This window comes from Strigops habroptila, chromosome 2, assembly GCF_004027225.2.
Source record: "Strigops habroptila isolate Jane chromosome 2, bStrHab1.2.pri, whole genome shotgun sequence".
NCBI classification, from domain to species: domain Eukaryota; kingdom Metazoa; phylum Chordata; class Aves; order Psittaciformes; family Psittacidae; genus Strigops; species Strigops habroptila.
In genome coordinates, this window is record NC_044278.2 from 119,374,116 (window position 1) to 119,398,057 (window position 23,942).

A 23,942-nucleotide genomic window follows, 5' to 3' on the forward strand; every position below is an offset into this window, starting at 1 on the left:
AGCATGGACCATGCCAGCGCTGCTCCCAGTGCCCCCGTGGTGGGGCAGAGGCCACGGCTGGTGCAATGGCCACCGCTGTGGCAGTCAGCAAACATTGTTCTATTTGTGGAAGCACTGCAGGGTCCCTTATCTCATCTGTAACCCTTGGTGGTGGCAGCTCTCCCACTGTCCCCACATGTCCCAGCTGCTTGCCCACACTGCTGCCTGCCCACTGCCCCCATACCTGTCCCCACCACCCATCTTGTCCCCTTTTGATTGTTCCCAGGGATTCTGAGTGTCCTGCCATGGGGACCAGCACCACACTGAGGTGTGCAGGCACTGCCAGCTCCGTGCTCTCAGGGTGTCTGGGCCACCATGGAGCTCCCTGGAGGTGCAGAGGACACCATAGTGTCCCCCAGAGTGGCCATGGCAGACATGATGGGCTGTATCTGCCCTGGGGCTGGAGCTTCACCATGCAGTTCATGGAGGACACATGGGTCTGCAGCCACTAGCGACAGTCATACCTCTGCTGGGACATGTCCTTCCCTCTGGGGACCCACGGGCAAGAGCCACCCCAGCCAGCCCTGCCAGGGGCAGGAGGGGGCTTGGTGCCACGACTCCCCAGGACATGAAGTCCCTCAGCCCACAGGGACATCTCCAACCCATCATATCCACCTCTCCCTGGGAGTCCTGGTGGTACCACGGGGGAATCTGACAGCGGGAGGTGCCAGTGGCTGGGACATGTGGGGACAGTGGGAGAGCTGCCACCACCAAGGGTTACAGATGAGATAAGGGACCCTGCAGTGTTTCCTCAAATAGAACAATGTTTGCTGACTGCCACAGCGGTGGCCATTGCACCAGCCGTGGCCTCTGCCCCACCACGGGGGCACTGGGAGCAGCGCTGGCATGGTCCATGCTCCCCATGGGCAGTGGTGGCTCAGAGCCGTGTCTGTGGGAGATTTCCATCACGGCATTTGCTCCTCACCATGTCCCCATCCCGAGTCCCCATGAACACGCACAGGACTCATGCGGCAGCACAACCTCACTCATCATTGCAGACTGATGGCCCTGAGCAGCCTCCCCTGGACCCCAACCTGGGGCTGGGTGCCCCATTGAGGCTCAGCCTGTCCCCAGCCACGCTGCAGCCCCACGGTGGCTGTGCTGGGACCCAGCCCCGGCCCTTCTCCCCCTGCTCCTGCCATCGCTGCCGGCAGCAGCGGCTCCCCCCGGCTCCCAGCAGGATGTGGGGTCCCACTTTTGGCTGATGGGGTCCCAGAGCACGGGGAGGGTTTGGGAATGGTGCACGTCACAAGGATGGAGAGCTGGGGAGTGACCTGGGGCTGCCGAACCCCAATTACCCCCCAACATGCTGCCAAGAGCACTACAGGCAGCTTGAGAGGATGGTGCTGAAGGGAGCTGGGGTGCAGAGCATCCCCTGTGTCCCTCTGTCCCCGGAGCACTGTGATGTCCCTGCACCTCCAAGCAGCTCTGCAGTGCCCACAAGCCCACAAGCCAAGCTCCTGGCTGGCACCGACATGGGGCCAGCAGCACCCACACAGCTCGGTGCAGCACTGGGACCCATGGCAGGACCCCGGAGATGCTGGGGACACCCAGGAAGGGACAGGAGGGGTGGTGGGGACAGGTCTGGTGGGGAGAGGACGGGTGGCAGCGTGGGCACATGTAGGGACAGCGGGAACGATGGGGCTCGGAACAGCTGCCTATAGAGTGCAGACGGGGCCGTCCCCCCCAAACCCCATGGCAGAGCAGAGGCCAGGATGGGGCAGTGCCCGGCATTGCTGTGCCCAGGGGTCCCTGCAGCGTGTGGCAATGGTTCTATTTGTGGCAAGGCCACGGGGTCACCCACCCCTTTTGCAACCCCCGGCGCTGCCCCACGGCCGGGAGCGGGGTTGCTCAATGTCCCCGCAGTGCCCACGTCCCGGGCGCGTGGCAGCGGGAAGGGGCAGAGGTGACAGCCCCGGGGCCCGCAGCGGAGCGCGGCAGAGCGGGGCCGGGCCCCGGCACCGCATAAAGAGGCCGCGGCGGAGCCGGGGAGCAGAGCGCGGAGCAGAGCCCGGAGCAGCGCTGCCGCAGCCGGGAGCGGGGCCATGGAGCAGTACTTCTCAGCCACGCAGAAGATGGAGCAGGAGGTGATGTTCCCCAGCCTGCTCCGAGGGGTCTTCCCGCAGCAGCAGGACGGGGCGGCTCCGGATGCCAATGGCCACACGGACCTCTACGAGCGCTACCAGCTCCTCAAGGCCATCAAGCCCATGGTGGAGAAGGGCCTGGCCTCCGGGAGCGACCGGAGCCCGGCCAGCGCCAGCCCCGACGCGTCCTGGGACGACGCCGGCAGCGGGGAGGAGCGGCTGGAGCAGCGGCTGTGCCACCACCTGGCCGGGCTGCAGCAGGTCCTCACCCACCTCACCAGGGACACCAACGCCCTCACGCGGAGGTACAGCCAGATCCTGGAGCAGATCAGCCCCAGCGAGGGGCAGCCCAGCTGGTGACCCTGCCCCGGCCACCAGGTAAGAGCTGCGGGATGCTGAGACCGGGGGCACCGGGGCCAGGGGGGGCCGAGGGCCACGGAGGGGTCCCCGGCACCGCCGGGTGGGGAGCTCCCGGGAAGCGCATGGGAACGGGGTCTGTCCCCTCATGGGCTGGCAGGTTCCCATCTCCCCGCCGAAGGAGGGGGCTCATCCCATCCCTCTGTGCAGAGACTGGGGGGTTCAGGGCCCATGGGGCAGGGCTGGTCCCAGGGAGCTCCTGGGATGGTCTCGGGCTCAGCAGAGCTGCCGTTGCAGGACGGGTGCTGGTGGCACGAAGGAGAGGACGTCCCCACCGTGCCCATCCCGGCTCTTCCCCAGCCCCGCTCGTGGCAGCGGATCTCCCGGCTGCGGCCACCCCAGAGCCAGACGGTGCCTCATCCTCATGGGAAGAAGCCTCTGGAGGTGCTGCAGGTCCATGAGGAGCCGCAGGCTCGTGCCCTGCTCTTCATTTTCAAAGAGCAGCACGAAGCGGCGATGTCGAGCGGTGGCCCCGAGCCCCGACGGTGCCTGCGGCTGCCGAGCCCTTTTCCAGCTGGTTCCTGGACTCCAGGGGGGCTTTTCCCTGTCTTTGATAATAAAATGAGCCCTCAGAAGCTGTTGTTGGTGGTGATGGTGTTGGTGCTTTACTGTCATGGAGCCTTCGGGGAGGGACCTGGTGTGGGACAGGGGGACACTGTCTGAGCTGGGAGGGGGTTCGCATGCCATCAGTGATAGGGAATGTGAAGAAACAAAGAATCACAGAGTCACAGGATGGGTTGGGAGGGAATTTCAAACCTCATTCAGTTCCTAATCCCCTGCTCCAGGCAGAGACATCGTGCAGTAGACCAGGTTGTTCAAAATCCCATCCTACCTGATCTGGAACACTTCCAGGGATGGGGAACGTACCACTTGTCTGGGCAACCTGTGCCAGTGATTCCCAACGAACCCAGCAAGAACTTTCTTCTTGCACCCTGCTGCTGTGCACATAAAAGACAGTATATGGGCATCAACCTGTGCTATGGTAAGACAGCAGATTCAGGGCCCTCTTCAAAGGTCTCCCCAGGGGTGTCCCACCACCGCAGGTGCTCCCCGTGCCCCACAGCTCCCCGTGCCCCACAGCTCCCCAGGCCTTTCTGCTGCCCATCAGGGATTCCTGCCCTGGAGCTGCCCCAAGTGGGGCTGAGCCTGGGACTGTCCCTGAGGGCAGCGGAGCTGCAGGTCTCGGTGCCTGTGGAAAGCAACAGCCCCCAGCCCTCAGCCCCATATTCAGACACGAAGCTTTGGGTTCCCATCTCCTCTCTCCTTGTTCAGGCCATTCTCCCTGGATGTTGAGGCCACGTTGGCTTTTCTTGTCCTCCCTGAGCACGGGCAGCAGGGACGGGGTCCCCAACAACCTGTGGCCGAGTGGGTGACAGAGGGGCCAGGGGCTCAGAGGAGGCTGCTGGGGACAGACCCAGAGCCACCCATATCTGAAAGGCTCCTGGTCAGGTTCAAGCAAGGACAAGGACAGGCCGGGGGGGTTCAGGGCAGTCAGAGACATGGGAGATCTGCAGCAGAAGGTGCTGGGGATGACATGGGCACCCTTGGAGATGCGTGTGGTGGCATTTTCCCCCCTCCCAAGCTGTGGCTGGAGATGTGCTCCCCAGGAGGATGGTGTGTCAGGGGGGTCTTGCCCAAACACCGGGTCTGTGGCCACAGAGACCCAAAGGATCTCAATTCACCCTCACCCAAAAGGCTTGGTTTTCTATGAAAGCAGCTTCAGAGCACCACGTCCCCCAGGACATGGGCAAACACAAGTCCTGCCAGTCAGAGCGAGGATGTCAGAGCAGATCTGCCCTCCATGTCCTTCCTCAGCCTGGGAAAAGTTGCAGCCTGTCTCATCCAGAGAAAATGGAACAAGGGAGGGAAACTGGGAGAGACCCAGGGTGTCCCCATTGCAATGACACCTCTATCTGGGACACAATGGTAGAAGTGGACATGGAGGCTCCAAACTGCCTTTGGAGCTCCTTGCTGATGGCAGAGGCAGGGCTTGAATCATGAGGAATGGAGGGATGTTGGTTCCTCGTGAGCTGAGGACCACGGAGGAGGTGATGTCCCTGTGGTGCTCTACCTGGCTGGAGCTGAGGGACAGGACCTGTGTGCTCTGGAGAAGACCTTGGTCACAGGGAGGAAGGCCTGAGGTCACCTCCAGCAATGGCTTTTGCTTTGGGCAGCTGGAGAGGCTGGTGGTGCCTCAGGGAAAAATCACACTGGGACATGTGGGGAAGTGCTGAATAAGATTAACATGATCAATTGAATCATAGACTCATAGATCAACGAGGTTGGAAAAGACCTTTAAGCTCATCCAGTCCAACCATTCCCCAGCACTGCCAAGGCCACCACTAACCCATGGCACTGAGGCCTCGGCTACACGGGGTGTGAACACTTGCAGGGACGGTGACTCCAGCACTGCCCTGGGCAGCCTGTTCCAATGCCTGAGCACCCTCTGGGGAAGGAATTGTTCCTCAGCTCCATCTAAACCTGCCCTGGGGCAGCTTGAGGCCGTTTCCTCTTGTCCCATCCCTTGTTCCTTGGGAGCAGAGACCAGCCCCCTCCTGGCTCCATCCTCCTGTCAGGCAGCTGTGGAACATGCGAGCTGAACCCAGAACAGTCGGTGACCCGAGGAGCTGGACGGACACAGGGATCACTTCTGTACCATTCGCAATCCCCAGCACCCCGGGTCCCTCTGAGCCGTGTCTGGCAGCCGGCCCCGACCCTGCTCATTCCCAGGACACTGGTGGCTGCTCCGCTTGCAGGACGTTGCATCACGCTGCCCCGGGGTGCATCAAGCCCCAGCGGGGCCGCTGCTGCCACCACCGATGGACGTGGCTGATAAGAGACATGAGATGCTCACCAGAAAGGTCTTTGTCCTTGTCAAACCCAGCGCTGGGCCCTGCAGGACGAGGGCACATGGGGCACATCAGGCCCTCTGCGGCCACCACCAGGAAGGAACTTCCCATTCCCATTGCTGGAGCAGCTCAGGATCGCAGCGGTTCAGTTCTGTCTGTGCAGACACATGTAGGGGAGCAGGAAGCAGGGACCTGGCACACAGGCTCAGCAGCAGGAGACAAGAGAGAAAGCACAGTTTTGACCCAAAATGTTAAATCAGAAAGTCCAAATATCCTGCTCTAACCAGTCCCATGAAGCTGTAGGAGCCACGAAGGTGTCCTCAGGGCAGAGACAGCCACCAGCTCCAGGGAGGAGCAGCAAGGAGGGATCCTGCCCCTCTGCACAGCCCTGGTGGGACACAGCCGGGTGCTGGCTCCAGTTGAGGCTCCCCAGTACAAGAGAGACGTGGACAGAGTGAAGAGAGTCCAGTGAGGAGCCATGAAGGTGATGGAGGAGCTGGAGCATCTTCCACATGAGGGGAGGCTGCGAGAGCTGGAGAGGAGGAGGCTCAGGGGGATCTCATCCATGTGTGTAAAGAGCTGAAGGCGGATGTGGAGAAGGGGGATCCAGACTCTTCTCAATGGCACAAGAGGTGCTGGGCACAAACTGAAGGACAGGAAATCCCATTGGAACCTACGAAAAAGCTTTCTGTTTTCTTGCAGTGAGGGGGGTCAAACCCCACCACAGGCTGCCCATGAAGTGGTGGCGTCTCCATCCTTGGAGATACCCAAAACCCAACCAGACACAGTCCCAGCACTGATCCTGCTGGATCAGGGGTTGGACTGGATCCTCTCCAGAGGTGCTTCCAGCCTCTCCAGCGCTGCCTCTGCCTCTGTCCCTGCCTGGTGCCCCCCGCACTGCCACACCAGGACCTGCTGCTCACGGCATCTGAGGGGAGGATGCTCGGCCAGACCCAGCACAGGCTGCGATGCCGCAGGGCTGCTTTGGCTGTGCCCAGCAGGCTTTGCCCCCTGCCATTGCCCCTCTGATGTCCCTCCCTCATGCTGGCACCTTTCATGCTTCCCTTCAGCACAACTCCTTTCTTTCAAAGGCCCTTTTGTAATTCCCTGCTCACTATTTAATCCAGGTGATGCTCAATTCCCCCTTGACACAACCATGTGGGGCAAACTCCCCTCAGACAAGTCTCTCCAGCTCCTGATCCCCTTCTTCTCTCAGCAGGGGCTGTTTTCAAGGCCTCTTGACAAGGACGTGCTGCGAGAGCCCCCCGAGCAGCCCCGAAGGAGGTGTGTGGCCGGGCAGGGCTCACGGGGCACTGTCCTTCCCCTCACAAACCCATCCCTCGCTCTCCTGCCCCCTCCTCAGCCCTGCCCCAAATAAGGAGCATCCCCACGGAGCTGCCGCGTCCTGCCCGCCCCGGGCACGACCCGTCCCCACTGTGCCGGGCCCTGGCAGCGGGGCACGGAGGGGCCGGGCCGGCGCTGGCAGCAGCGGGACCCGCGTCCAGCTCGGGCGGAGGCCGCGGGGAGGCCGCTCCAGGAGCTTGCCCAGAGCCGGGGGCAGCCGCAGCCGAGCCCCAGCGGGGCTGGAGCCGAGCCCGACGCCGCCCAGCCCGGCCCGGGGCCCGCAGCGGAGCGCGGCAGAGCGGGGCCGGGCCCCGGCACCGCATAAAGAGGCCGCGGCGGGGCCGGGGAGCAGAGCGCGGAGCAGAGCCCGGAGCAGCGCTGCCGCAGCCGGGAGCGGGGCCATGGAGCAGTACTTCTCAGCCACGCAGAAGATGGAGCAGGAGGTGATGTTCCCCAGCCTGCTCCGAGGGGTCTTCCCGCAGCAGCAGGACGGGGCGGCTCCGGATGCCAATGGCCACACGGACCTCTACGAGCGCTACCAGCTCCTCAAGGCCATCAAGCCCATGGTGGAGAAGGGCCTGGCCTCTGTCAATGACCAGAACCCGACCAGCACCGATGCGGATACATCCCTAGATGAGGGTGTAGACAATAACCTGGAGGAGCGGCTCTCCCATCACGTCAATGGTTTGCAGCAGGTTCTGACAGACCTGACCAAAAACACCAAAGCCCTCACGCGGAGGTACAGCGAGATCCTGGAGCAGATCAACCTCGGGGATGATCAGTCCAGCTCCTGAGCCTGCACCCCTACACTGTGAGGTAAGAGCTTGGGGAGATGCAGTGCCAAGGAGGAGGTGGCTGAGGGGTAACACACTTTGTCCTATTGCCCCGTCAGCTGGGTGGCTTTCCAATGTTTGCATCACACCCCCCAAATCCCAGGAGTTGAGTCTGCACTCCATTGCTCAATAGTTATACCCTCTTGGATTTGTCTTTCTCAATTGCCCAGTGGTGCAAGATGTGCCACTGAATAAAGGTCACTTTGTGAGCTCCATGTTGCCCCCAAGACTCCCCAGCTTGCAGCACTGGCAATGTCTGGCTGCTGCTGGTTAAGACAAAAGATCCCAGGTACAAAAGGGATGAGTAGTTGGTAGTTGGAGGACCCTGAGCTTGGGACTCAAGGAGCTGCCTTGAGTTTATAACCCAGCTTATATTTTTTCTCTCATGAAAAATGCAACAGAGTCATTTTTAGGATTCTATTGAGTCCTAAAATTGAATTGCCAATTCAGAGGAATTTGGCACTTCCAGGTCTTCAAATGTCTAAATTTGGCACGCAACCTGCAAACAGCTCTGACACTTCTGTCTTCCCATAGCAAACCCATTCTCTGTTCTGGTGGGGCTTTCATCCCTGAGACCCTTTGGGGAGACATCCCTGTGCCCCACCAAGGCCGAAGGTCCTTGTAGTTTAATGGAAAGCATAGACATGGAACATTAACAGGGACTTTACAATGATAACCCTTCTTTTGCAGGAAACCCATCAGGAATGAGGACGTCCTGGTCAAACCATGTTCCTTATCCCCACAGGGTGATCTGTTGTCTGCAGCCCAGTGGCACTTTCTCTCCTGCGCCAAGTCCCATGAGGAACATCCTTCATGAGCAGTGCAGAGCTTGGTCATCTACCCACTGGGTGCTGCTTGTACCATCCGACTTGCCCTGTGGCCGATCCTGCTGGCAACCTTGCTGCTTCCTTCACCCCTGTCCCGGGGGGGAATTCTGCAGGGCAGAAATGAGTGTTTGTGTTATTGCTTTGTAGGAGGCATCTGTAACTTGGAAGTGATGCTTTTCTTCTCTAACCCTCCCCATCCGGTCTCTTTGTTAATGTAAATAAAATGCAAAGCCTTGTACGAATGTGTCCTGTGTGTTTCCTACCAGCTGTGACTTCTATAGAGCTACTGTCCCCCAGCCCATGAGGATGAGGGGACTTTGGCCACCATGCTCCAGTGCAGGGAGATGAGCTGGGTTTCTCCAACAGGGAGTAGGAATTGGGTTTTTGTTGGGATGGATGTTCCCGTGTCCTTCTGGCTCCGTGCTTGGTGGAATTTTCCCATCATTCTGTGCTGGGTGCTGGCATCCCAACCTGATCCTCAACCCTCAATTTCCCAGCTTCCCAACCCAATCTGTGCCTTCACATCCCTTCCCTTGGCCCATGCTCATCCAACCCATCTCCACCTAACCACACACAGCCCCTGTGGACAACCTGCCACAGAACCCCAGCAACACCAGAGGGGCAAATTCTGCCTCCTCCTTGCTTGGACATGGCCCTGCAGAGCTGGGGGCAGAAGAGTTGGGGATGCTCAGCTGGGAAGGGCTTCACTTGCCTTCAATCCCTGTGAGCTGTGGGGAGCAGGGGCAAAGCCCTCGCTGGGTGGGTGGGCAGGGGCTATAAACCCTTTGAAGGGAGGTTGGAGCCCTCAGCACAGGCTGGGTCCCACCTCCAAGTGACTCCTTCCCTCTCAGATACACCACCATGGAGATGTCTTGCAGAGCTGGGCACTAGAGGGAGGTGTCTCCTTGCCTGTCCAGGCCATTTGAAAGCAAAGTCAGCTGTTGAAACAATGCTGCACTGGCTGAGCAAACACTGCCCCTCCATCAGCTTTGCACTTCTGGTTAAAGAAACTGGAGATCTCTGAGCATCTGTGGTGAGAGAAGGATTGTGACCAGGCTACAGCTGTGCTGTGTGTGCTGCTGCACATGCTGTCTGAATCTGCTGTATCACAAGAGTGAAATAACATCCTTCAGACTGAAATCAGACACACAGCAGCTTTAAAAGAATCAGTCTAAAATGAGCAAATGTTCTGCAGATGGTTCCTTTGTTTGTTCCCATCATTTGGAGGCACCTCACGCCTTGATCATGGGTTTATGTTCATGTTAACCCCTTTAGGGGGGCCCTGGTTGCTCAGCAGCACTTTGAAGCTCCATAGCTCTGTAAAGAAAAGCAAAGCAGGGACTCCATCCCTTGCTTTTATCTCAGTGAAATTCTGATATCACAGAGAATTACAGAGAGAAATTATTGCACCATTTCACACTGAAATGCATCCTGGCTTCAAAGCATCCTCCACCACATCCAGAGATACGCAGCCAAAGTCTGACTTCTCTTTCCCTCCTTATTTCTGTCCATCTCACTGGCAGCAAATGGTCTTCCCTCTCAGCCTTGCTTTTCCATGACCAGCCCAGCTTCTCTTCTCCTACCACCAGCAGGGGAGAAGTGGATTCTAGTCTCAACAGCAAGACCAAGCATAAACCCACCGGTTGAGCTGCCAACCTCTGTAGACTACACTGAAATGATCCTCGTTTCTGCAGATCATCCTTTTTCTGGCTAGAGACAGCATCAGCCTGAACTTGGACTCAACTTGGACAACCCAGTGTCCCTCAAGAGGGAGTCACCAGCAGAATGGACCCACACCAACACCTTCAGTAGGACTGCTGTGTGGCAGGAGACTGGGAATAGTGACACCAGTACACTCAGCTCTGCCTCACAAAATCCATGTGGCACATCAAGAGCTGGGAGAGAGCTCAGGAAGGGAAAGAACATAGAGAAAGATGGACAAGAAGAGTGTGCTGTTGTATCTAGTTTGGCTTCTTGCTCCAGGAAAGCCTACAATCTAAGCTGAACATGATATAGACACAGGAAGGAAGTCAATGGACATGAGGATAAGGAGAATAATTTGGTTTCTTGGGAATATGGGCACTGATGAGCTTCTTGGTTGTTTTAACCAATGGCAATATGAGCGGTTAAATCTGCTCCCCCTATTTATTCATTTGGGATGGTGCATGACTTGCTTGGCCAGGAGGCATTTTGCTCCCTTGGCTTCTGCTGGTGTCCTGGGGCCTGTCCAAAGCCAGCTCGGAGCTGAGTACAAGCCACCAGCCTTAAAGGTGCTTAAAGGTGGAGCTGGCAAACGGCTGGAAGGCAGCAGGCAGGAATGTGGATGGTGTTTGCATAGCTCATGGCTGTTTGGTTTAGGAGTGGCTCCTGGTCTGCAGAGCCACCAGCCCAGCGGCACTGGTGCAATTCCTGAGCAGAGCTAAAGCAAACTGCTGGTGGCTTTGCTTTACAGTGAAATGCTCACAGATTGGGCAGGCTGGGAAGAACTTCTGCCTCAGAGCTCATCTCAATGTCCCCTCTGGCAGGTTAAAGCCATTCCCCTTGGCCTGTCCCTACAGGCCCTTGTCCAAAGCCCCTCTCCAGCTTTCCTGGAGCCCCTTTAGGCACTGGAGCTGCTCTAAGGGCTCCCCTTCGGGAGCCTTCTCTTCTCCAGGCTGCCCCAGCCCAGCTCTCTCAGCCTGGCTCCAGAGCAGAGCTGCTCCAGCCCTCGCAGCAGCTCCGGGGCCTCCTCTGGCCTCACTCCAGCAGCTCCACGTCCCTCTTGTGCTGTTGCCCCAGAGCTGGATCAGGACTGCAGGGGGGGTCTCCCCAGAGCGCAGCAGAGGGGCAGGATCCCCTCCCTGACCTGCTGCTCACGCTCTGGGGGTGCAGCCCAGCACATGGAGGGGTTCTGGGCTCAAGCACACACTGAAGCCGGGTCATGGGGAGCTTCTCCTCACCCAACACCCCCAAGTCCTTCTCCTCAGGCTGCTCCATCCAGTCTCCCCCAGCCTGTGTTTGCGCTGGGATTGCCCCGACCCAGGGGCAGGACCTTGCACTTGGCCTGGTTGAACTCCATGAGGTTCACACGGTCCCACCTCCCCACCCTCCATAGCTTTGGGAATCACTTTCTCTAGGTGCTCCTTCGTTGATTTATCATCACTCCCAGCAGTGATAACAGTAGTGGCTGTAATACAATGTGAAGGGTCAGATCAGCTATGGATTGCCACCTCCGTGCTCCACACAAATGGACCAGAGCCAAAGGGCTTTATCCCCTTGAGAAACTTAGATACTGGAGAATAGGGAATGAGAGGAGAAAGACAAACAGAAGCTGCTCCCAGCTGCTTTCCCACATCCAAACTTTTCATTTCTCTCCCTGTTTGAAGCACATAATTCTTTATTCTTTATTTTTTCCCCTTGGATTTAGCGTATTCACTTGAACTGGGGCATAAAATTGAAGTCTGAATGTTGTTGACCTAATTCTCTGAAACAGAAGCTGACAAGTCAATGTGTTAAAGAAATAAATCTGTTATAAATACTTTTATAGATAATACTGTTTTCCAAACTGCTGTATGTCCCAGCACAGAAACATTCCAGTTCATTGTTATGTACATATTTAGACAAGTTTCATATTTATTCCCCACAAAGCCGTTGTCAAGTTCTTCATTCTTTGGCAGACACCAAGTTCTCAGCATTAGTAGGATTATTCTTATGATTCACGTTGTGGTTGCTTGTACAAGATCCAGGCACAGGCTAATCCTTTCATGCAAGGACAGTGAGAGGATGGTCCCTGCCTGAGAGAGCTTAACACTCCTGGAATTATCCCTCTTCCATTCAAAAACCAACTGTGGTCAGAAGGAAATCTACTTTTGAAGTGTCTACAAAAGGAATATGAGAAACAACAGTTACCCCAAGCAGAATAAGCAGAAGGCTTGAAGCATCACAGTGTACGAATGAAGGAGAGGAATGAAGATCTAACTGGTTCTTCTTCCTTGTCCTACTCACGGCTCCATGACCTCTCCAATAGGTCTCAGCAGCCTCCCCTTTGAGGACAAGGCCTTGCTGATCCTGTTTGATCTCTTCTGCAGACATCCTCAGAGCTCTCTGCTCAACCAGGTGGATCCCCAACAGACCATCAGTGCATCAGATACAGCTTTAAAAGGCCCAAAGGATGAGGGTTTTCAGGGATCCAGGCCAACTGGTAACAAACATAAAACCCAACAGAGATCCTGTGTGGAAATCCGAGCTTAATACAAATCAAATCCCATTCCCCAAAGGGAGAAACCCAGCTAACCTCCCTGAAACAGCACCACGGTGGCCAAGACCCCTCCAGGGGGTGTGGAGCAGCAGCTACAATGGAGCTGCTGGTTGTGGGAATTCTAGGACCCCATTGCCCGAGTCTATGGAGACTTTCATGGTGTTGGCTTCTTCCTTCCTTCTCAAGGGAAGAATGAAATTCAAACCAGCCACAGCTAGCTGTTACCAGCAGCATGGACCGCTCAGAGCCTTGTTGGAGCTGCTTCCTCTGGTCCTCTCCAAAACCTTGATCCTACTTTTGCTGCTCCTTCACCACTGATTTCCTCAGCACAGCTTTGACCATGGGGTAGAAAGAGACTGACAAACTGCAAGAGTGACTGTTTCCACTTAGTGCAGGCACAGAGGGGTTTGATGCAGAGCTGGGTGCCTGCCCAGTGAAGCTGGGACACCAAACAGGTTAGATGTGTGGTCCTAGCAACCCAGAGTGACCACCTAAAGAAAAAGGCACCAAATCCCCAGGGCAGGCAGTGATATGTCAATGGTTTGGGCTGTGAGAAGTTCTTCCTAAAGTCTCTTTTGAGATGAGATGAATTTGGTAGTTTAAGTCAAATCCTTCTTGAAAAGGAGGGGGGAAAAGTCCAACTGGGAGTAATTTGTATAGCAGGACTGAAAACTGTCATCTTAAAGCAGGTCATGCAGTTGGTGAGATTAAAAAGTCCCAGGAGCAGCACAAATAATAACAATCAGACTTCTCACATACATGGTGACTTCCAGCCAAAATACTTCACAGACTTTCAGGCTGATTCTTTGACCCATAATGTGCCAGCAAAAGTGGCCTAGAAAGGAGTAAAAGAGTGGGGGAACCAGAGCAGCATGTTCCTCAGACTGAAGGAATGGCTGTGGTTGGTTTAGCAGTAGAGAAGTGTTGTGGATATCAACTAACAACTATTCCTTTTGAGAAGTGGTAAGGATCTGTGCTGTGGCATTGTTTGGGCTTAAACACCATCAGCCACCCTTGATCCTGGTTTGGGGAATCCTTCCAGATGAGCTTTTGAACAAGGCAACCTCTTCGCTTCACGCTTCCCTTGTGAAAAGCTTGTGTGAGCAGCAAGGTGATGGTCCACCCATCTATCCAGTTGTGCAGCTGCAGAAGGAAAAGTTATCACCTCCAGCAGTGAAGATGTGCTGGAGGAGGAGAACTCCACCTCTGCCAGTTATATCCAGGATATTTTCTGAAGCAACCAGCAAAAAGAATGGGATTTGCAGGAACTAAAGACCCAGAACTTGGAAACATAGAATTATTTGGGTTGCAAAGGACCTTAAAGCTCATCCAGTCCCAACCTCCTGCCACAGGCAGGGACACCTTCCACTAGAGCAGGTTGCTCCAAGCCCCTGTGTCCAACCTGGCCTTGAACACTGCCAGGGATGGGGCAGCCACAGCTTCTCTGGGAAAAGTCTGTGCCAGCGCCTCAGCACCCTCACAGGGAAGAGCTTCTGCCTCAGAGCTCATCTCAATCTCCCCTCTGGCAGGTTAAAGCCATTCCCCTTGGCCTGTCCCTACAGGCCCTTGTCCAAAGCCCCTCTCCAGCTTTCCTGGAGCCCCTTTAGGCACTGGAGCTGCTCTAAGGTCTCCCCTTCAGGAGCCTTCTCTTCTCCAGGCTGTCCCAGCCCAGCTCTCTCAGCCTGGCTCCAGAGCAGAGCTGCTCCAGCCCTCGCAGCAGCTCCAGGGCCTCCTCTGGACTCCTTCAAGCAGGTTCAGTCCCTCTTGTGTTGGGAAATGGGATCAATGAGAGGGTTTGGGATAAACTGTGCTTTAAAACAGCATTACATGGAGGCCAAAAAGCTGTGAAAGTGTTTACTGGTTTTGATACAACGGGTTCAGGAGGCAGAGATGACCACACAGACACACACTGCGGGGCTCCTCAAAGGTGCTCTGGGCCTCCTTTGGGAGGGATGATTTGGCTCTTAGTCACACACAGGTAGTATTACAGGAGCTGTGTGCTGGCAGCCAGCCCAAGGCCACCCTGCACCTTGCTGGATGCCAGAACATAAGGAGCAAATACTTCCGCTTGCAGGCTGATCCCTCCCCATTCCGTACAACCTGTGCCCAGAGCAAACTGGAGCCTCGGGGGCACTGGCTGGGCTGGGAGCTTGGGAAAACCTGATCCAACCAAGGAAAACCAAGTGAAATTGGACTGGAGGACAGCGAGGAGCCATCCTGTGTGTGGGGCAGGACCTGAGCACTGAGCAGCAGGCTTCCACGCAGTCAGTTCCTGGGGGAGATGAGCATTTCATCGGAGCACAAACCCCTTGGGAAGCAGGTCACCGGCAGCCTGCATACGGTGAGTAAGGTATGAGCTCGAGGGCAGTGTCCTGTGGGATCAAAGCATTCTTTTTGGGCTACTTTAGAGTGGGTTTTCCCCCCCATCTGTTATTGCAAAGACAGCAGAGCTTGCCAGATGTGTGAGCAAGAAGAGGACTGTAGGTGAAAAGCTGTGTCTGACTCTGGCCTGTTTGCTTACAGAAGGGCCACGTCCCTCGCAGGCATAGATCTGCTAACAACAAATAACCAGAGAGGTTCTTCTTCTCCTTTGACAAGAGGTGGAATTAATTTAATATGAACTTTAATTGCTCAGATCCCTAAATAAAACCCTGCTGTGAGTTTTTTGGAGGGAGAGGGTTCAACAGTTCTCAGAGTCTCTAATGAAGCAATGCCCTGTGTTGTAGACGTGCGGAATCATCAGGTGGGAGCAGTAGTTTTTCTAGCTCTAAGGAAGAAAAGAGGCAAAAATCTCAGACAAGCAACATAATACAAGGCAGAAATCAGTGATGAGATCAGACATTTTCCTTTTCCTCTCCTCTGTTTGTCTTTGTTAACCAGTTTGTCTTCTCTGTTGTAGCTGTACAACTTTCCCCCTCCAGACCTCTCCAATCCAACCTTCTTGTGTTGCATTTCCAAGTGTAGGTTGCAAAATGCTTCCCCAAGGAAGTAAGTGTTTAGTAGGTTAATAAACTGGGGCACAAATCGGTGGAATGACTTTCCTAATTGTCACCTTGTTAATGACAGAGCTGGGAATCAGCTGGTGTCAGTGCTCCCCATCTGCTGGAAATCAGTTTGGTTCCCCAGGCCAAAACCATAGGATCTGAGAATATAAGGTTAATTTGGCTATTAATGAAGATTTGATCCATTTGTGTTAGTGACCAACAGCATGAAACATCTGAAAAGGAGTAGAGGCTTAAAAGCAAGAGACCCTCCTGTCAAATGATCCCTGCCAGGGAAAAGCTGTTGCTGGCACTTGGACTAATGGCAGATTTCCTACAGAAGCAGCTCTGGGTCATGTTCTTCAGTGGCTGGAAATCACAAGATAGTCCCAGACAGAATTAATATTTATGTCTCCTTGCCCCTAGTGTAAATGATTGTCCCTGAGATGAAGCCACACACACTAAGGCAAAGCAATACTCCAGCTGGGTCTTTGGCTTGAATCTCCTGTTGTTTCCCTGCCTTGCTGAAGCTGGGAGCCAATTGCTGCTAAATCTGATAGCTTGCTGCTGTCTAAAGGGAAGTTCTCCCCCTGCTCCATGTTGTCTGTTCCCAGTCCCTTCCCTTTGCCAGTTCTGCTGCTTGTTAAATCCTCTGTGAGCCAGTTCAGCTCAGTAAGATGAAAGAGGAGCACAAAGTGAGCAACAGAAGCAGGTACAAGGATGGAAAGGGGAGAGGGCAGCAGGAGCTCCCCCTTCTCTTGGCTGGAGATCAGGTCACGTCATCCCGTGCGTCTGGTCCTTGGGATCCAGCTGAGCACTTCAGCACACGCTTCACTTCAGGCATGTGACTGAAGCATTGAAGCAGATCCTGGCGTGAGCAGATCCAAGAAAGAGCTAGGTGAGCTCCTGGAAAAAAGGGGTTGTTATTGACTCACACCTTCCCAAAGGCAGGTGTGGTTCTGGGCAGGCATGTGACTTGATTACAGCAGGAGGGAAAACTACTGCCTCTTTTCTTCCCTCTCCTTTTCCTCCAGTTTCCTTGACTGGAGGAAAAGTAGTTCTTTCCCTCCAGTTCTTTTTACAGTAAAAAGTGACCAAATGGAAAGCGATGCTGTTGAAACTCTGCAGCACTGAACCATCAAGAAGGTCAGACTGGACACCACGTCCAGCTTTCTGGGCATTGAAGCCTCCTCCAATGTGTTTCAGATAGCAGTGGTGTTAATGCATGGTGAAATGAAATAAATCCAAACAAAAATCCAAGCTTTACATTGTTCCTTCTTAAATCCATGTCGGCTGCATGAATGATTTCTTTTACTTCCTAGTTAAAGTTAGCACATGTTTTTCAAGTGCTTTGTCGAACAGCTTCTGTCCTCTACCTCTGACGTGCTGGATTTTTGTATCTTCCTTATCATTTATAACTCAACTCCCTGACAAGTAGAAGATTCCACCCATTTCAAAGGGCTTTAGTTCCTCCTTTGAAGAGAAAACACCAGCTCAGATGAGAAGAATGGAGTTGCACAGCTTTAGGTCTTTGCCGCTCTTCACATGGGGAGGGTGAGAGCACGCAGATTGCTCTCGCTGGAAGGAATGGGGCTTGTGTGGGACTGAAGAGGTTGATTCCTGTAGTCACTGATAGCTTCCCTGGGCAGTGTTCTTGTCCCTATTCCCCACTGGCAAAAAGTGAACGAATCCCAGATTTCCTTCATCCTAAAGATGTGGTGAGGACTTGGCCATTCAGAAATGTCCAAGTCTCTGCTGCTCTGGTTAAGAGGGCTGTATAAACATCCTGCATCTGCTTATAGCAACAAATGGGGTGGATGTTCCCATCAGATCCTCAAGAGAGGATGTGAGCTCCTACGGTTCCTCACACCATCATTCCCACTTCCAGCAGCAATCACCCTTTTTCCCTTGACACTTCCATGTTGACAGCCTCACACAGGTAACACACGGCTTTTTGTCTCCTTGTTGTTCTTGCAGTTGTCCCCAATCGTGGAGTTAAATGTCGGTGGTGAGATGTACACAACAACACTGAGCACCTTAAAGAAACACCCTGGCTCCAAGCTGGCAGAGATGTTCACCGGCCAGCCCAAACTGAGGACTGACTCCGAAGGGAGGTTCTTCATCGACAGGCCAGGCACCTATTTCAAATACATCTTGGAGTACCTGCGCAGTAACCAAGTGCCCACCCAGTGCATCCAGGATGTCTACAAGGAGGCGTTGTTCTACGACATCGAGCCTCTGATCAAGCAGCTTGAGGACTCCCCACAGATCTTTGGGGAGCTCGTGGCAAGGAAGCAGTTCCTGGCTCGTGTGCCCAGCTACAGTGAGAACATCGAGCTGATGATCCACATCGCCAGGGCAGAAGCAGTCGCATCGCGCCGCTCCAGCGTCATCGTGTGCGTGGTCAGAACCGAGGAGGATGCAGCCAGATGTCAGGATGCCTTGAGCAGCTTGGACATGGATAAGAAGTCCGTGGTGAAGTTTGGTCCCTGGAAGGCAGCGCCAGGTATTTCTGATCTGCTGGACTGCATTCAAATGGATGTTGAAGCCAAAGGGTATAAAATAGCCTTTCAGCCCCATGTTACTGAAAAAGGGTTTCGCTTCAAATCGCACGACTTCTTCTACAAGTTCCTGTTCACCTGGTGGTAGCAAAGAGCCCCCAAAGGGAATTCCAAAGGGAATGGAGGAAAGCGATTATTAAAACAAGTTAACTTGGACCATGGAGAGTAACCTATGGACTACCAGAGGGATAGGAAGAAATGCACGGGGCAAGGAAAGGATCTCCTTTGGTCATTTGCCAAATTAAAGAGGATTTAAGAGCTACTGATTACTTAGGGGATAACCATATGTTTAAAAGGTAGCAGGAAAAGGAGGAATTCTACTCTTTCAGCATTGCTAACTACCAGGTTAGTTCAGAGAGCCAGATCTGAGCCAACCTCACTCAACCTAAGAGAAATGAATAGTCCCAAATACATATCATGGAGATGTGGACTTGGCCTCTCAGTGCAAATGGGAACAGCCCACATATGTGCAATTCCCGATGGAAACACAGACAGCTGCATTAACATAGGCTCAAATTAAATCTGGATCCTTAGTCAGAAGGCAAAAGCTCTTCTTCTCACTGCTTTCCGTACTAGAATCCGGGTTAAAAGGGATTCAGTGTCCCCTGCTCTCTTGTTGTTCCTCCAGCAGACAGCCTGCTCTGTAGCCAATGTATTTATTAGCATTATTTATTATTTATTCTGAAGGAAAGACAGACAACCTCAGCTCTGGTCCAGGATCAACACAAGGCAAAAATACCATCGCTGATGTGAGGAGTTTATAACCTAAGGCTGCATACTCCTCTCTCAGGCTACACCATTTTAATCTTTTTCTTATGATATTCATTATTATGATGATACTACTTCTAAATATATAAGTTTCTGGAAGAATAGAGAAAACCAACAGTGATTTGATGGGAAGGAAGTGCTACTGAAGCAACAGCCTGGGACCTCAATGTAATTTCTCCTTCACAGAACATGAGTTGGGTCCTATATGTTATTATAAATCTCTTAGTATTCAAAGGTTTATTTTTATACTGGAGATGGCTGTTAGCTTGGTTTTTATCCCTCTGAAAATCATAATGGCTAATTCGATTATGATCACATTTCCTTTACTTCTCAGAAGACGGGTTTCTTCCAGTTAAGGACAGTAATCTCTGGGGTGTTAAATAAATAACTTTTAAAAGCTCTTCGAATGAAGTAAGTGCTTTATTTACCGACATCTTCCCTCCCAAATCCCCCAATTCTAGAAATCTGAAGTTTTATCTGTATGTTAATGGATTTGAATCATTCCTAACTAAGCTTGGTTTCAGATGTGCTCAGCTTAGCACAGATTTCCCCCCACTGAAGGTCAGGAGTCACACCACCAAGCTCAGGGCAGTTCTGCTGTTGGTCTGAACGGGCTCTCTGAGACCTTTCCTTGCGGAAGGAAAGCGTCTCCTTCTGAGTCTCAGGACATCTGCAGCAGCAAAGGAAAGCAACTTGCAACCAGCCTTCTCCTACAGGTCTAGAGGACTGGCTGGGAAGGTGCCTTCTGTGGATGATCTCAAAGGTCTTTCTGAACCTAGTGGATTCTGTGGAGCTAATTATCGCAGACTGGTTTGGGTTGAAGGGACCTTAAAACTCATCCAGTTCCAACCCCCTGCCACGGGCAGGGACACCTTCCACTAGAGCAGGTTGCTCCAAGCCCCTGTGTCCAACCCGGCCTTGAACACTGCCAGGATGGGGCAGCCACAGCTTCTCTGGGAAAAGTCTGTGCCAGCGCCTCAGCACCCTCACAGGGAAGAGCTTCTGCCTCAGAGCTCATCTCAATCTCCCCTCTGGCAGGTTAAAGCCATTCCCCTTGGCCTGTCCCTACAGGCCCTTGTCCAAAGCCCCTCTCCAGGATTCTTGTAGCCCCTTCAGGCACTGGGAGCTCCCTGGAGCCTTCTCTAAGTAACATGTCAAGCCATATTATTTATATTTGGATATTTATATGAGCTATTATCAAATATTAACGAAACCGGTGGGTATTTTGGGGGTAAACTGATCGGGGCTGCCGCCCTGTCGGGGTTTAGCTGCGGGTCGGGTCAGGCCGCAGCCGCCATGTTAACCCCGCGTTCCCATGGCAACAAGCGGCCGCCCGCTGCCATAGAGGGCCCGGCCTCCTGACCATAGAGCTCGGCCTCCAGCCGTGAAGAGGCTGTTCCGTTCGGCTCCTCTCTGCGGGCGTCTCCGTGGTTTCTCTTCCGGGTGGCGGCAGCATGGCGGCGCACCTCAAGAAGCGGGTGTACGAGGAGTTCACCAAGGTGGTGCAGGTAACGCACCGACACCAGGCCGGGGTGGCACGGCCCCGACCTCTGCCGTGCGGCCCGTGAGGAGGAGCTGTGCGAGAAGCCGCCGGCTCAACCCGCTGCCTCGTCCCTGAGGGCCGCCATGGGGCTGTGGAGGAGCGGGACGGGCCGGCCCCGGTTTATGGAGGCTGGAGCAGCCCGGAGGGAAGGGGCTGGCTCGGGGGGTGTGTGGAAGGGGGGGGGATGAACCCCTCAGGGCCGGGACAGGGTCGCGGCTGCCCGGGCCGGGGAATGGCAGCGAGTTTCTCGGCTGCTGCAGGCTGGTGGGCATGGGAAAAGGTGTGTTTGGAAGGGGCGGGATTTGCCTCAGGTTGGTGTATAGAGAGGCAGTGTTTCCCGTGGACAGGGTCTATACATGGGCAGGACAGGGGGCTGAGGATGTGTTTCGTCCTAAGATAGATGAGGGAGAGGGCAAGGACTGCTGTGGGGCACAGGAGCTGCCTCAGGCTTGGTGCTGAAGCGGTGCCCGCTCCCTGAAGGAGTGGGTCAGGATTTGCTGCGTGTTTCTGACCCGTGTCCCTCTGCCCACAGCAGCAGCATGAGGACTTGTCCGCTAAGAAGCTGCGGCTCACCAAGCCCAGCAAGTCAGCAGCTCTCCATGTGGACCTGTGCAAAGCCACCTCGCCTGCAGATGCATTGCAGTACCTGCTCCAGTTTGCCAGGAAACCTGTGGAAGTGGAGAGCGTGGAAGGGGTTGTCAGGATCCTGCTGGAGCATTATTACAAGGTGGTGAAGCTGGGAGCCAAGTGGGCTTCTGGGACCCTCCTTCTGGGCTTGTTTTGTGGTGTTGGATGTGGAATAGGGAGTCACAGGCTGCTGTGTTGCTCACCCTCTCTGTGTAAAGGGACTGAGTGACTGGGGTCCTTTACCCCAGTGGTTTCTGATCATGTTGGTCCCTTTGCTGATGGTTTCAGGAGCCTGTGACAAGGATGTGACTGTGTTACCCCTGCAGATAGTGTGTGATGAGTCTGACATTAACAAGAGACAAAGACATGGCAAGAAGTTTTCCAGGGAGTCTGGCTCTCCAAAGCTGGCTTAACTTTATCCGAGTCTTGCTGACTGATATTTCCTTTATTTATTTATTATTTTATTATTGCTTTTTATTTCCTCTGGCAGCAGAGAAACATTTTAGCTATTGCTTAGGCTGTGAGCAAAGCCCTTTAAAAATGATGCTGCTGAAAAGGTTTTCAACAAAAAGATCTTAAAAACATATATAAATATGTTTATATATGTTTAGAATAACATGTTATTCTAATATGTTATTCTAATAACATATGTTAGAATATTCTAATAACATATGTTATTCTAATATTCTAATAAACATATCTAATATGTTTAGAATAACAAATAAATAACAGATGCAATCTATGCTTTAACATATCCAGATATTAATCCTTTCCTTGATAAAGCAAAGCTTTATTGCATCTGACAAAGCTGAAGTATTTCTCTTAAATACCCTTGTGCTACTCTGTCTTTACAACTGAGTCTATTCTGCTTCAAACTTACACCAAAACTCAGCTGCATTTTATCTCTTTCTGTACTTCACCTGCTTTGACTCGTGTCTTGAGACTGGTTTGCATTTTGCTGTTTTAATGGCGCTGGACTGGTTCCCCACTCACAAGGGTGTACAACTTAACCTGATCTGTTTGTTCTGGGAATCCTTCTCTTGTTCCTGATCAAATAATGCAGCTTATTTGTGTTTGAAGTTTATGTTGTAGCCTCTATTAGAAGAGAGACTCTCAAATCTACAGGCACAGTCACGTTCTCAAGTGCACAACCTGTTACAGAAACCAGCTTTCTAAAGCAGCACAGTCTTGATAACATTTTACTGTATAATAGCTGATAATATTTTCCTTAAGGACAAAACTTGCTGAAGAACTGGTTTATTATAAACCAGTATCTCCAGAAAAGGGGGGTTGGAACTAGATAATCTTAAGGTCCTTTCCAACCTTAACTATTCTATGACTCTGTCCTAAAACTTCCACTGGAACTGATCTTTCAGAAACCTCACCCTGGAAGCTGTAACCATGGTGGAAGTTGTACGATGATGTGTTTGTTTGTAGTGTTGTGTTTAAGGTGATGCTGCAGCCTCCTGCTTCTTCCTCCCTTTATATTAGGATGGAACAATCCCCAAACAGTCCTGTTGGCCTCTGAAATGGATCAGGAAAATAATCTGGCTTTTCCTTTCTTCTCCCTTTTCCCACCCGTGGCCCTGCCGATGGTGGAATCAACACCAGGGCTGAGCAGGGGGCATGTTTTGATGTGTGTGGGAAAGCCATGGCGCAGGATATTGGAAGCTTTGTTGTGACAAGTGTCCTCAAACAGTGGCCTGAGGTGATCCTGAAGTTCCTTTCCTGACTCCTGAGGGTGGTTGGGACGAGGGTTTAGAGGCACCTTCACTGAGTGGTGTTTTGGTTGTGGATGGCAATCAGACCTGCAAACTCAAAGGACAACTTCCTCTATTTTCCTGCTGAGGAATGTTAGGAAGGAGAAAATGCCTTTTGGGGTAAGAGGCTGCTCGTAGCTCCATAATAACATTACAGATATTATTCATAAGGCTGTTAAAAATGCCTTTATAAGTGTCCTTTTGAAATCATTGATTTCTTCTGTAACCATGGAGAGGGTTGTCCTTTTATTAGAAGAACTTGAGTAATGGAGTACATGTGTAAACATAGAATTAGAGAATGATTTGGGTTGAAGGGACCTTAAAGCTCCTCCAGTTCCAACCCCCTGCCATGGGCAGGGACACCTTCCACTAGAGCAGGTTGCTCCAAGCCCCTGTGTCCAACCTGGCCTTGAACACTGCCAGGGATGGGGCAGCCACAGCTTCTCTGGGAAAAGTCTGTGCCAGCGCCTCAGCACCCTCACAGGGAAGAATTTCTGCCTTATATCTAACCTGAACTTCCCCTGTTCACCTGAACACAACACTGTGGAAATCCATGTGTCCTACCACCAATGTAAGCTGTGCAGTGACAGCAAATGTTGTTCAAGGACATAATTTCAACCCTGAAAAGAGAAAATGCTGCTCAGCTCAGCTGAGAGAACTGCTGTGGGTATCACGTTTGTCACTTGTGGGGTGTGTGTGATGCTCAAGTCTCTCCTAAACGCTGTTGAAAGATGTAGAAGTTGCATCTGTAATACTTCTGCATGGTTGAAAGATGTAATATCTGTGATATTCCTGCACCTCTGTGTTGCACAGTTGCTTGTGCAACAAAAACATACTTAGATTGGTAAGATCTAAGTGTGAAATTCAAACTTCTTTTTGTGTTTCTACCCTGAATTGGTTGTTCTTGACAATACGATGGAAGAGAGCTTCCAGTTACCACCAGAAGTTTGTATGCATGAGTCTCTAGAAGACTCCAAATAATTCCATGAAATGCATGAACTTTTGAAATTAATAGTAGTTTGTGAAGCTTATTTATGTAATTATCACTTGGACAGCTTTGCTGTTGCTTAAA

At 53.0% G+C, this 23,942-nt stretch overlaps 4 protein-coding genes across 7 annotated transcripts in view; all 4 read left to right on the plus strand.

Moving 5' to 3' along the window:
• The first annotated feature begins 1,988 nt into the window (after positions 1-1,988).
• On the plus strand, positions 1,989-3,117 carry LOC115603717 (thyroid hormone-inducible hepatic protein-like). Its single transcript, XM_030475877.1, has 2 exons — positions 1,989-2,501; positions 2,778-3,117. Exon 1 carries the CDS (start codon positions 2,085-2,087, stop codon positions 2,481-2,483), a length of 399 nt encoding a protein of 132 aa, XP_030331737.1. The 5' UTR covers positions 1,989-2,084; the 3' UTR covers positions 2,484-2,501; positions 2,778-3,117.
• A 3,765-nt stretch (positions 3,118-6,882) lies between these two features.
• On the plus strand, positions 6,883-8,631 carry LOC115603721 (mid1-interacting protein 1-B-like). The gene is made up of 2 exons (XM_030475879.1): positions 6,883-7,549; positions 8,312-8,631. The coding sequence occupies exon 1, from the start codon at positions 7,135-7,137 to the stop codon at positions 7,525-7,527; it is 393 nt and encodes a 130-aa protein (XP_030331739.1). The 5' UTR covers positions 6,883-7,134; the 3' UTR covers positions 7,528-7,549; positions 8,312-8,631.
• Positions 8,632-14,759: 6,128 nt separating this feature from the next.
• On the plus strand, positions 14,760-19,347 carry KCTD14 (potassium channel tetramerization domain containing 14). 2 transcript variants are annotated; one of them, XM_030475875.1, is made up of 2 exons: positions 14,760-14,980; positions 17,589-19,347. In XM_030475875.1, the coding sequence occupies exons 1-2, from the start codon at positions 14,912-14,914 to the stop codon at positions 18,258-18,260; spliced, it is 741 nt and encodes a 246-aa protein (XP_030331735.1). In that variant the 5' UTR covers positions 14,760-14,911; the 3' UTR covers positions 18,261-19,347. The 2 variants fall into 2 exon arrangements, with proteins under 2 accessions (XP_030331735.1, XP_030331736.1); XM_030475876.1 differs by having other exon boundaries at positions 14,760-14,971.
• Positions 19,348-20,373: 1,026 nt separating this feature from the next.
• The window catches only part of INTS4 (integrator complex subunit 4), a 36,624-nt gene continuing 33,055 nt past the window's right edge, over positions 20,374-23,942 (plus strand). For 2 of the 3 annotated variants that reach the window (XM_030477704.1, XM_030477706.1), the window contains exons 1-2: positions 20,374-20,448; positions 21,016-21,210. In XM_030477704.1, the coding sequence (XP_030333564.1) occupies positions 20,395-20,448; positions 21,016-21,210 (249 nt within the window). In that variant the 5' untranslated portion in view covers positions 20,374-20,394. The remainder of the gene's footprint in view (positions 20,449-21,015; positions 21,211-23,942) is intronic. The other variant, XM_030477705.1, reaches the window with a different exon arrangement.

Bases quoted from the DNA above. Each gene is read 5' to 3' on its own strand.
- LOC115603717 (XM_030475877.1), top strand. From the start codon at position 2,085: ATGGAGCAGTACTTCTCAGCCACGCAGAAGATGGAGCAGGAGGTGATG.
- LOC115603721 (XM_030475879.1), top strand. From the start codon at position 7,135: ATGGAGCAGTACTTCTCAGCCACGCAGAAGATGGAGCAGGAGGTGATG.
- KCTD14 (XM_030475875.1), top strand. From the start codon at position 14,912: ATGAGCATTTCATCGGAGCACAAACCCCTTGGGAAGCAGGTCACCGGC. The intron at 14,981-17,588 runs GTATGAGCTCGA...TTGTTCTTGCAG, and splicing joins GCCTGCATACGGTGAGTAAG to TTGTCCCCAATCGTGGAGTT.